This window comes from Centroberyx gerrardi, chromosome 18, assembly GCF_048128805.1.
Source record: "Centroberyx gerrardi isolate f3 chromosome 18, fCenGer3.hap1.cur.20231027, whole genome shotgun sequence".
NCBI classification, from domain to species: Eukaryota; Metazoa; Chordata; class Actinopteri; order Beryciformes; family Berycidae; genus Centroberyx; species Centroberyx gerrardi.
In genome coordinates this window covers 16,415,941-16,428,347 of record NC_136014.1, presented here as the reverse complement: position 1 = coordinate 16,428,347, position 12,407 = coordinate 16,415,941, and the positions used below count along the sequence as shown (strand labels likewise).

Here is a 12,407-nt window from a genome sequence, read left to right as displayed (position 1 = left end):
TATAGAAACCTCCCATGCAGCTCGGAGGCTGTGGATGCCCCGGACTCTCTTTTGTATAGTGTTATCGTTCAGGTGAAGCAGAAGGGGAGACTGTGTGATAGTTTGCATGGGGAGCAGTGAAAAGAAAGAGGGTTAAACCGTCTTCCGAGGGTCCCTACCCTCCCATAAAAAACAAACCCACCAGTGAAAGGAGCCATCTGCCAAATACACCGGCGCTAGGCGAGCTGTTATGGGCACTTCCAAGACAGATCACATATGCCAATTGGGCTGTGTAAAGGAAAATATCCCTGGGCCTCAGGTCAGCTTATTTGTACTCACTGACCCTTGGCTCTGCGGGCTGAATCTGGCCAGGCAATAATTGAAACAAAAAAGGGTGTTTGCTATGTGGTGTTGCTGGCTATTTGAGCCTGGTACTCAAACAATGTAGTGTGGACATAATGGATGGAGGCCAAGGGAGGGGAGGCAGGGGCAGATGGCTTCATCATCAGGGACTCTATCCACAGCATCAAAGACTATGAGTGAAGCTTTAGAATAGTGAGCATGGGGATGTGAACAGATAGAGCGCTGTATATTTGACAAACCAGACAATTAGTGTTCCAATAAAAAATGTGCAATTTACAACAGTGGAGTGCAGGGCAAAATTAATGAGAGAGAAAGAGAAAGCAAGAGGGTGTATGTGTGTTTGTTTGATAGAGGGAAGCGAGAGAGGGATGATGCCATAATACCAGGAACAATGTATGATTTGATATTATACCTCAATATATAACAATGTAAAACTTTAGATTATATAATTATTAAAAACTATTTCTACGTGGTATATATGGTATTATATAATGTATATGTTCAAATAGTATGCAATAAGGATTTACTATCTGTAGGACAGATGACTTTTGTTGGTTTTTTTTGTTGATGTTTTACTCTTTTTGTTTCTATGTTCTATTGCTTTGTTTTGTTTTCCTTGAAATGTATGTAATGTCTTTTATTGATCATCTTTTTCATCCATTCGCTTTGGCAACACAGGAATGCACTTGTCATGCCATTAAAGCAAGCTGAAATTGAAAAATTGAAACTTGAGAGACAGAATGTATACGTGAAAGAGAGAGTTTAATAGAGACATGGGGGGGCAGAGAGAGAGAGAGAGAGAGAGAGAGAGCGAGAGACTGGCCTTTATTCAACACACTGCACGTCTCTGGTCCCGTTCCCCACAGAGCCTCGTCCCCCAAGTCCTTCCTGTGACCTCTGCACATTACATCCATGGGAATACGACTTCACGTTGCCCCCGAGCCTGCCAGATGCCAACACCCCCAATTTTCCTGGACAGCCCATAGTAACACCTTGAAATGCCAATCCCCAAAAGGCAGTAGCGAAAAAAGCACATAATATATGGTGTACGGTTGATTGACAGGAACATATATTTATTTGACAATGAAAGGGGAACACAGACAAGTGTTGCCATTGCCGTGTGTGTGTCTGTGTGTGATTTTATTATTAGAAAGCCTCTGTTTTCCCTCCCAGGCGGGTGGGCAGATGTGCACAGGGCTGACAGAAAGACCCACTGTGAGGAAGCTGCTGCCTGGTTGGACAGGATCCAGAGACTCCATCAGTGGGAAGGCCTGAGGGGGGTCTATGTAATTTAAGGAGTGTGCATATTGATAGACATGTGAAGAATTAAACGCTGGCGAAACTGCTAACCATGGCCCCATTTGCTCTGTGGTTGGCCCTTTATGGTGCTGATGTTATACTTGGCACAACCCGTCCCAGTCCGTGCATTATCACGGGAGCTGAAGTATCTCAAATGCAGGGAATCAGACTGAGGTCTGGACAGTAATGGTGAAAAAAGCAATTTTGTGATTTGCTAATGCAGAACAAATTGAAGCCATTTACAATGATGGAGTACTGTGATTTGGCCCCCAGTGATATTGTGGTCCAGATGGTGAAGTTGTTTTAAGTTCTGCATTGTGGAAATAGTTATGGAAATTGTTCGGGGAAAAAAAGTTTGGAATGAATCCACAGTATTGTTTAAATAACCGAACAAAGAGGTTCTACTAACCTTTTAATCAAGAAGGGGGAACATTGAAAGCGCACCACAACCTTTGTAAAGTGTGCTGATTGCATTATTCTCAGATATGCTCTTGAAAGATGAAGTTCAGCTCTATTAAAATGCAGAACTTTTTTGGGGGGGGGAAAAAGACCAAAACTGTGGCTAACTCAAAACTGTGAACTTGCTCTGATGATTAATATTTAACTGTAATGAAAAGATGAACTGTTATTATTAACTTGCAAGTCTTTCCCTGATGAGGTCGCACATCCTTGTGTTTTTCCACTAACATCACAAAAGCAGCCTTAGGTCCGCTGCCACCCCAGATAACCTCCGCTGCTTCCTAAACCACTCAGAATGAGTCTGCGCTGCCCCGCAGTCCCATGCCACTACCAGAGGGGACAAAGCTGACACATCCCAAAGTCCAGAGAGAGGCAGCCGAGACCCGCTGTGCCAGGGGATCTGCGTGAGTCTCATAATGACTCTGTTTCAAAGGAAATCCTGCCTCTCCTGCCACAGCCATGCAGGCCTTTTGATCTCCTGCTCTCCCACTCCCCCTCGCTCTGCTCTTTTTTTCCACAAATTCTAATTAAGGGGAAAGACAGAGACGATGAGTGTGAAGTTGTCCCCCCTGACGACAGAGGGAGATGAATGGTGTGTCTGAACTTCTCACTAATTTAAGAGGCCTCACCTTTTCAATTGAAATATAAAAATCGATACGCTCTTTGCTTTGGCATCCAGAGGGGAAGTGTACAAACTAATGGGCCTGTGTATCGATCAAAAGGGGAATTATATTAATTAATGTAAATGAGCTCAGTCCTGTGCTGAGATAGTGCTGAATTCCATTTAATTTGTGTTATCAAACAAATTGGAAACAACGTTCGACAAATGTTCAAAAGGTTAGCGTGTGCAAATCCTGCTTAGATTAATACAAGAACAAAATGTGACGGTTAACTAATTTGTGGCAGAGCTGACATTTATACCTGCGTGGATCAAGTTATTTGGTATTCCATTTCCGTGAGTAGATGCAATCTTGTTTTTGTTCTGTTCTCGCTCGGCAGATGGGAAAGGCAACAAGATGGAAGCACGACAAGAACAAATCAAAAGTTTCTTACCTTCAAAAACGGAAGGAGACTTTAATTACTTCAGATCACAACACTAAATGAAAGTGAAAGTTTTGGAAAAAGCTTCTCTCCGGATGCTTTTCTGCTCTCTCTCTCTTGTGCATTTAGACAACCAGGGGTCCTTCTCTCTACGGTGGCATGTTTCTCTCCTACTCATTATATTTTGTTTTGGCAGATATTATGGCTGTTTTGTTTCCACATTCTCATTAGACTTGGCAGCTTTCATTATCAATATGCAGGTGCACAATGCAACCTAAACCATCAATAATTGAAGGATTAAACTTTTAAGCTGATTTAGTGCAGCGGTACGTGGTGTGCCACTCAATGACGCTCATACAAAATTAAGAGAGGGCTAGTGAAAGACAGAGAGAGAGGGAGAGAGAACGAGAGAGAGATAGAGAGACAGACAGACAGGGAGAGAGAGAGAGTGAGAGAAAGAACAAAAGAGATTAGGGATGGGACGATATGCTTATCTCACGATATGATTCGATACACGATACGGGGTTCACGATTCGATACAACAACGATAAGATTTAATAAATAAAAGTTCAATGACAGTGTTCTGTTTATTTCTGAGCCACAAACCTTTCTAGCGATGGCACTGGCTTGCTAGAATGTAAACAACAATTTAAAAATGTCATTACATAGTCTAAATAGTATCATTTTGATGGAGAGCTTATGAAATTGAGATGGGCAAGCCATCTCATTTGTGATTACTACAGCTGAATAAAATGGAGCTAATATTGTGATTCATTTTTCTGCCCCACGATACATATTGTCACATTTTTGTATTGCGATATATTGAATTCCGATATATCGTCCCATCCCTAAAAGAGAGATATAGATATAGATATGGAGAAAGAGAGAGATGGACCACAACAGCATCTTCTCTCATGATCCCCTTCCATATCCCTTTTTGCCCATGTTGTCATGATAAGAGCAGACGAATACAGTAGAATATGAAATGCCTTCATACAGCAGTGGTTGCAGGCCTCACCTGTGGCCGGGGATGCCCCGTCACTAGACAGGTGAGCTCCAGGGTCTCTCCCTCTCGGATGGTGTAGACCCTCTCCGTGTGCCTCTCCTCCTCAACATTACAGGCGTGACCTGAGTGCACAATGCGGACAGTCGGGGGCGCTGTGGAGGAAAAAAAAAGCACAAACTGTGTTAACATTCTGGTCATTTCTGAAGGAATGAGTAGTTTGGCACGACAGATGGTGCATTGATTGAGAGGCTGTCTCACTTAAAACAGCTCTCATACAAAGCTTTGTGTTGTACTGCAGCTTTTACAACACAGCGCACAACTAATCAGAGGCACTGGTTCAACGACTCGACACCTGTTTTGCTTCTACAACATTCACGTTGGTTTAGCTTTGTAAACACTGTTGGTATATCAAATGTGCTGTTGGGGAAAGTAATTAGTTAATTTACTTCATTACCTACCATAAAAAGTAACTAGTTGCGTTACAATGTTGCTCTTTATTAAAAGTAACCTGTAATGTACTTTTGTGTTACCCACTTCAAAAACAATATGGCCTGTGCTGTCAAACATGTTGTCTATCATTGTTTTAAAATGCAGTGCAAGACTGTTTTTTTTTTTATTGCTGCTTTTAAAACAGTATCACGCATACATAGATTGTTTTTTGAAATATCAGCATGTTATCTGCAGGAAATTACCCGGGTTTTCTTTTTCTTTTTTATGTTTTTCTTTAATCTGCACCAACAAAAATGGAAAAATATCAAAGAAAAATAAAGTAATGATATTCTAATTTTAAAAAGTGACTTATAGCAGATTACAAGAATTGAAAAGCCTACATGTAAAGTTACTAGTTACCACAAAAGAGTAATCAGAGTATTGTAATAAACAAAGAAATACAATACCCCCCAACAAATAGCTATTACCTCTGATTTACCCAAACAGAGGTAGATATAAATTGACTGGCCCTATACCAGGCGTATTATCATCCAGACAGGTTATCAGTCTAAACAGTGTCAGGGGAGCGGTGTCGAGGGGACAGATGTTGTTTTCTCCATCGATTTATGTCATTTTGATTCAATATTTGACCCAGCAACCCACTACCAGGAGACATTTCTCATGCCCCTTGGCCCTATGGGAAAAATGTTATAGAATCCTGATCTACTTTTCGGAGGATATCTATCGTTTAGGGAAAATAGATGGCAGCGAACAATCAATATTGTTCCACTCTGAATCAAAATGACACTCAAAATGAGTCTTAACTCAATTAGCTAGAGTGTGCACAGCAAGCAATTCAAATGCAGTGTCAAGTACATGACCCTCTGTAAACAACTGATGGTAAGCTGCAAAACAAGCAAATTCTCCAGTTCTCTCTCACTCTCATTCGCTTGCTTCTTCTGTCTTTCATACCCTCTCTGTCTCTCTATCTTGCTCTCTCATTCTCTCTCCCTCCCTCTCTTCACGTCATATGGGAAAAACTGTCAGAGCGATTTGACAGTTCAATGCAATGATTTGGAAGTGTTCACATGTCTGAATTTGCTTGAAGCCATCAGACACATAATTGGAGTTTTTAGGTAGATTTTGGTTAACTGTAATGAGCTTTTTCCACACTTAACACTTAACTGTCATCCTGGCATTTAAGACTTATGAACAGATGCGATGTGATGAAAATAGTTCATTTTGTTCATTTTACTTGAAATGGAACAATTATTCTTAACACTCGACTGCAGATATTTCCTTGTTGGTCACATCACAATTCCAGACGTCAGAGAATTTGGGATTCATCGCCAAAACCCCAAGTTCCCAAGTAGTACTTACAACCTAAAAGCTGATATGAACAGTATTTTGTAGGAAGTAGGAAGCCTGTGTCTACCATCTTTCCCAAATGACAAACACCCATTATGAAAAAGAACAAATATCAGCAGAACTTCAAAATACCCTGCAGCTACTATCAAAAAATTATACCACAGAACTCCAATAGTAATAGCATTGCGGCTAAAAAAAAATAAAATAAAAAAAGTTCACAGTAAACTCAGTATTCAGTACCACAGACAAACTATAATTTAATCACGGGCTGAAAAACTCTTCACTCTAAACTGCCCACAGTTGTCTATCCACTGCTGTAATAAATGCACAGGTGTGTGGTGTTTTTCTCTTCCACTTGGTTGGAGCCAGTTGTGGCTATGAGGACTGAGGGTTCAACCCTTCCCCATGTACAGCGAGATACGGATCCCGAGGGTTTAAAGGGAGGGAGGGAGGAGACAACTCAGGTAAACAGCCCAAAAGTATCAGTTCCAGTCAGCTGTGAAAACAAGGTTTGCGTGTAACCGACCCCTGACAATACTATAGCATCTGTTAAGCATTTACTCCTCTTCAAATTGCATGATTAGCGAAGAGGTTTGGGATGAGATGATTTTAGAGAGCGGATACTGGATCTGATTAGCGAGAGGAGTAGAGATAGGGTGGTGGGGGAATCAAGCAAGGGTGTTGCTGACTGTAATGTGCCTTTCATGTTGGAAGAGTATCTTCCTGTGCGGGCCTCTCTCTCGGCAGACTGAGCCCCGGCAGCAGAGTTTCACAGCGACGCTCTCCACCTCCACCCGGCCTGCGATGCTAATGAGCGTGGCGACACTCCTCCCTAACGCTGCGATGGGAGTCTCAGCCACTGTGTCTCCTTTGCCACGCGCTAACCACTTGTCCCTCCCCGCTACCTACCGTGTTGTTTGTCTCATTCATGCTTCCCTCCGCTTGTTAGCTTAATGCCCTTTGGTGCCTATGCCGCCTGTCGAAATGCTACGCAGATTGATGACCACCGAGATTGATGCTAACTGGGAGATGCTAACTGATCAGCATGGTCGGACCGTCCTCTCCCTTTTCCTCATTCTCCCTCTCTCTCTCTCTCTCTCTCTCTCTCTCTCTCTCTCTGTCCATTAGGAGATGAATACACTGGTGGTGAATTCCATAGGGGGGGATAAGGGTTTGAGAAATGGGCTTGGTGTAAGGGAGCTTCACGCAAGGCTGCCACTTAAAACAAAGGAGGCTTAGAAACAAGACCCCAGGGCTTGGCCGAACAAAGTACTAATACCATTTACTCCAATAAGCCAGTATCTCTGCAGCATACTATCAGTCCTGGAGGAAAGTAGGGAAACACCCGTAATTAATGATCTACTGCTACTGCAGCTACTGCACACACACGTTAACGCTCCCTCACACACTCACACACACACACCACTGAGCTTAGGCAAACACCAACAAAAGCAAATAACCCTCTCATATGCATATACATAATGGGGACAATAATGTTCTCGCAGTCACAGATATTCTTGTATAGCCAGCCGCATAAAGCTTGCCCTCCCAAATCACTTGGCCCAGAGTACAAACTAAAATCATTGCCATTACTCCACGATTTCCTGTTTGTTCGGTTTCCATAAAAGCCACTTACTCCTCTATTGTCAATAACCATTCACGCTGTATGCAGCAGAGATACCTAACTACAGGTAATGATGCATTTATGCCAAGGCATAGTGGGTTGGGGTTGCATGAAGTGAGTTGTCATGGCAATGACAGGCCTGAGATAAAAGATGTCCTGGTCCGGGGGATAATGGTGACAGGCAGTGCCTCTGAATACATCGCTAAAACAGCAGGCCAGGCACAGCTGGTTACATTCATTACCATCTTAACTATGTCCCACAAAGTCCATCATCTGGGCTACAATATCGGATTATACATTGGGAACATGACTATCCTGAACATTAATTCAAAACTTCCAGGTGGGTCTAAATTATGTCTTTTGTTGTTTACTTGTTTTCATTTTATGTTTTCTCCAGTTGTGGATAAATCAAGATAGATAAAACTGTCAAACAGGCTAACCAAGCCTAATTGTTGATAATAATACACATAGAATTGCTAAGGCTAAGCTCTCAGGGCTTATAGTAGTTTTAAAAGTCTCACAACATTGAGTGAAAAATCAACATTTACAACAGCTCTGCTAAACATTTGTCATTCACCTAGTCATTTTTAATATTGACAAAGGCTTCACTACACATGCTGTGTATGTAACCTTGATAGCAGAATTCAAACCAGTCCTACTTTTTCAAAAAAGTCATTTTTACCAATACAATGTTCATTTCAGTGCACATGTGGAAAACAATTTACCCCCAGCAGTCCTCTCAACCCTCTATGCTGGTACTATTAACTTCCAGAGACATTATTTAAAACTCCATAGAAAAACTAGATGTTTAAGGCCAATTATGCCGGAGCAGCTTCCTTTAGTGTTCCCATCTAATTATAAGGTCACACCCCTACTGAGCAAAATTACAAGATGTTTAATGAGTGGTCATGTATGTTGAGCAGCAGAGTAGAGGTCATGAGGGAGCAATGAGCTGGAAAAAACAGTTCTGCTGGTGGCACATTTAGATTTTAATTAGTTCTTTCCAATGTTTTGTTGTCTTATTTGGGGAAAAGGAATTGGAATTAAGAGCCACATCTGCCATTCACACACTAATGTCACAATCGCAAAACAGTGGAGGGAAAAGTCATTGGCGAGATGTTGAGTGAATCTTTGCAGCCGCATTTTCTTAAATTGAAATTTTCTGCTAGTGCGGGGAATTGTTATTCTGAAATCGGTTGTTTCATCGCATTACAAGCAGTTGGAATGAAGTTCTTCTGCAGCAAATGTTGATCGTTCAGGTAAAAATGTGTGATGAACCGTGTCATGAACCTGCTATGAATGTGGGTTATGACATGTTTTAGGGTGAATGTGTATCTCTGGCTACAGTGTCATATCACCCCCCCACACACACCCCCCCCACACACACACACACACACATCCCCTTCCCCACCCAGCCACCTGCACACACACACACACACACACACACAGAGCCTCCTGCCAGCTATAAGATAAAAAAAAAAAAAAAGGAAGCGGAGGGGCCGGAGGCTAGAAGCAGGAGTCTCAGATGTGCCTCTCTTATTTCCTCCAACACAGTGACATCATTTCCCCCACTGCAGAAAGACACAAGGGGGAAAGAGAGGGAGAGAGGGAGGAAGGGAGAGAGAGTGCCTCTGCACATACAATCGTGCCTGTTAGATTGTCGCTATTTATTTGTCCTTAGTGTGTACGTGCATGCGTACGTGCATGTGTGTGTTTGTGAGTGTGGAGTTGTGTTTGAGTGTGCATTATGTCCTTGTGTATTGAATAAGCAGTTCCCACAGGAGTGCCTAGCCTTCCCTGGCCTCAGTGGGGGGAGATGGAGACAGCTTTATCCACTACCGCCAATGGAGATTAAATTGGATTTGGCTAAAAGCAGCCTTGTCACCGAGGTTCTGGAGTGCCTGAGTGGCAGAGGGGGTTCTTGGCATTGGGAGAGACTCTAAATTTGACAAACAAATGAATGTGAAAAAACCCAAACAGCTGGGGCTCGTTGACGCTGTGGGCTTAATGTCCTCAGACCAACCCCTGAGGACTACTAACCATATCCTGCTAGTTTTCTGGCTCCCTCATCACCTCTCAGAATGGGAGAACCAGATAGAGCGAGAAAAAGAGGGAGAGTGTGAGAAACAGAAAGAGAGAACCATATGCAATATGCATACGATAACAATAAAAAAAATAATTGTTTCTGTCATCCCACCAAAGCCATTATCGTTCCCATGCCAGGACCACCGTTGTGGGGAAATAAGCTTCTAGTTGCTTATAAGGGGATTGAGGAGAGAGAGGCTCATTTCGGCTGTATGATAAAACTGCACAATGCCAACATAAAAGAGCATAGCAATAACACAGAAGTAAGTTCAGCATAATTAAGCTGCCCAAACAAGGCAATGCAGTCAAATTAGATGCGACCCGAATTCCAAAAAGGTGACAGGCTCTGAAAAAACAGCAACATTGCTCAAGTACACCTTCAACTCATCCCACCGCCTATTGTTCATACTTTCTCAAGACGAAGAAGCATACAGTATGCAGTATATCCATATTGTTTACTGTAAATGTGAGTGTTGTGAGCATTCATGGTTAAAGACAGCAGTGGTTGTGTGCTTTCAGGTGATGTAGAACAATCCAGATTATATAAATTGATTGTACAACTGTAAGTACATTGGTTGTTCAAGTAGAATGGGTAAATATGGTCCATTGCAAAAGGCTTCAAAAAAGTGTCACACAATGAACTCTATTATTTTCTCTGCTTTTCCCCATACCTTACATCTCAGGAAATGCAAGCTTACAACTACCTCTTGCCCCCCCTACTGTATAATTGAGAAGCAGCTCATCCATGTGGCCATGCATGTGTGTAAGGCCCTGAATGGTTTGCCAGTTCAGCAGCACATGCATATTATTACATCACGGGTTGTCAGAGCGTATCGATTACACACCGTAATGCGCTCGCATGCACTCCTCGGCCCACACTGTTATTGTAAATGAGACTGCGTATGGATCCGGCTTCGCACTATCAGCACAGATCATCTATCACGCAGTGTGTCCCGTAGGCTGAAAAACACAGACATTCATACAGTGCAGAGGTTGCAGCACCGCACACAAAAAAAAAACCCATATTTGTCTAGGCCAGCAGAAAGGAAGACGGTCATTATTAAATCAAGAGGGATGTGTCAGGTGGTCTTTGTGTGGCACAAGGGGAGAAACTGATGCTTACTGTTATAAATTGAGCACTTGAGTTGGCGTTAGCTCATTAACGCAGCAGAGGGGTTTGTTTGTCTGTCCTTTCAATCGAACATGGAACACCGCAAGACCACAAAACAACCGTGCACAGCTGTGTCTCTCTGAGGTGCTATTTATAGGTTGGCAATACACACATTAACACACACACACACACACACACACACACACACACAGAGACACACAATCATACAAACACACACACACACACCTCTCGTCATCTTTTTGCACTGAAATTAGGCCAGTGTGAACCTGCCAGAGATGGAGGGAGAGAAAAGAGAGATGACTATGAAGGGTGAGGTTGGGGTGGTTTGGAGGACAAATTCCTCTTTGCTCACATTAAGCACACCAGGGCATTCTACAGCAGGGGGTTATGGAGTTTGACTGTATATAGCTGTATGGATTATATGGATCTTAGCTTCATGTCATGCATTTTGAGGAAGCGACACAGAAGCGTGCAAAACAGATTTTCCATCATTTCCACAGTCCATAACATGATCTATTACTTTAGCCAATGAGCAGATATTTTGATTTTTTTTCCCCTAACCAAATGTAAAACACTGTAAGGTGTTTGGTTTGATGGAGTTGGCTTGTGAAGCAGTAGAGTGATAGCTGTGTCTCTGTCCGTGGTGCTGAAACATACAGCGCACGTTACTTCAGCCAGGGAGAATCCACTGCAAAAACACAGCTATGCTCGCTGCCCACACATGCTGCAGAACAATGTAAGCACAAATCCAACCAAACAAAACATAAAACAGCAGTAATCTCATGTAGCATTGAATTGTTACTATCCTTCTACCTAGCACTGTGCAGCACATGTATACATGTGACTTTTCAGTGCATTTCACTACCCAATGATTAATCTGTCTTCCACCATCTTGGCGCCACAGTATTTGTGTCCAATCATAATATGTTACAGCAGCACTTTTAGCATATATCCTAAGTCTATTTAATTCCCAGCATGTCTGATATTATAGTAATCTAACTATTGCAATGTCTGATATAACTAATTTCACCAGTAACTGTTAGAATAGAACAGAGGAATGGCAAAAATGAGCACATTGATAGTAAACCTGAAGCCTCCTGTCATTCATCTTCCTTTTATCTATGTTTTGTATTTGTATTGTATTTGTAGGCTTTAAAGTTTATTGGCATACTTAAGACAGCTTGTCAGCAATGCAAGAATTATGTGCCAATATATCAAATGCAACAGTGTTGGAAACACATTTTAGACTGATGTCATAAAAACAGTGTTGTTGAATCATACTCTATTCAACATTTGAATAGATAATATCATATAATCATATAATATGTCTTGATACCATATAATCAAATGCTGTTTTGAATGAATTCATGTAGAACAATAAACATCATAACAGCATTGCCAGAGGGAAAAATAAGAAAATTACACTCATATAGAACAATAGGATCCTCAATCATTATGCTTTCCAACCATGATATGATATTTTTTTTTCAACATTTCAACATTTACAGTACACATGGGAAGGAAGCTTGTTGGAGCTTTCTGCTATTGCTAATGGTGAACGATGCAGTGTCGAACAGGTATTGACTGATCTGAGAGCAAGGATAGGGCAATGGATTGGTAGA

At 42.0% G+C, this 12,407-nt stretch overlaps 1 protein-coding gene across 1 annotated transcript in view; it reads right to left on the bottom strand.

The window, feature by feature from the left end:
- Positions 1-12,407, bottom strand: part of LOC139915419 (MAM domain-containing glycosylphosphatidylinositol anchor protein 2) — a 143,447-nt gene that overhangs the window by 89,976 nt on the left and 41,064 nt on the right. Inside the window, exon 2 of the mRNA XM_071904051.2 lies at positions 4,160-4,299. Within this exon, the coding sequence (XP_071760152.1) occupies positions 4,160-4,299 (140 nt within the window). The remainder of the gene's footprint in view (positions 1-4,159; positions 4,300-12,407) is intronic.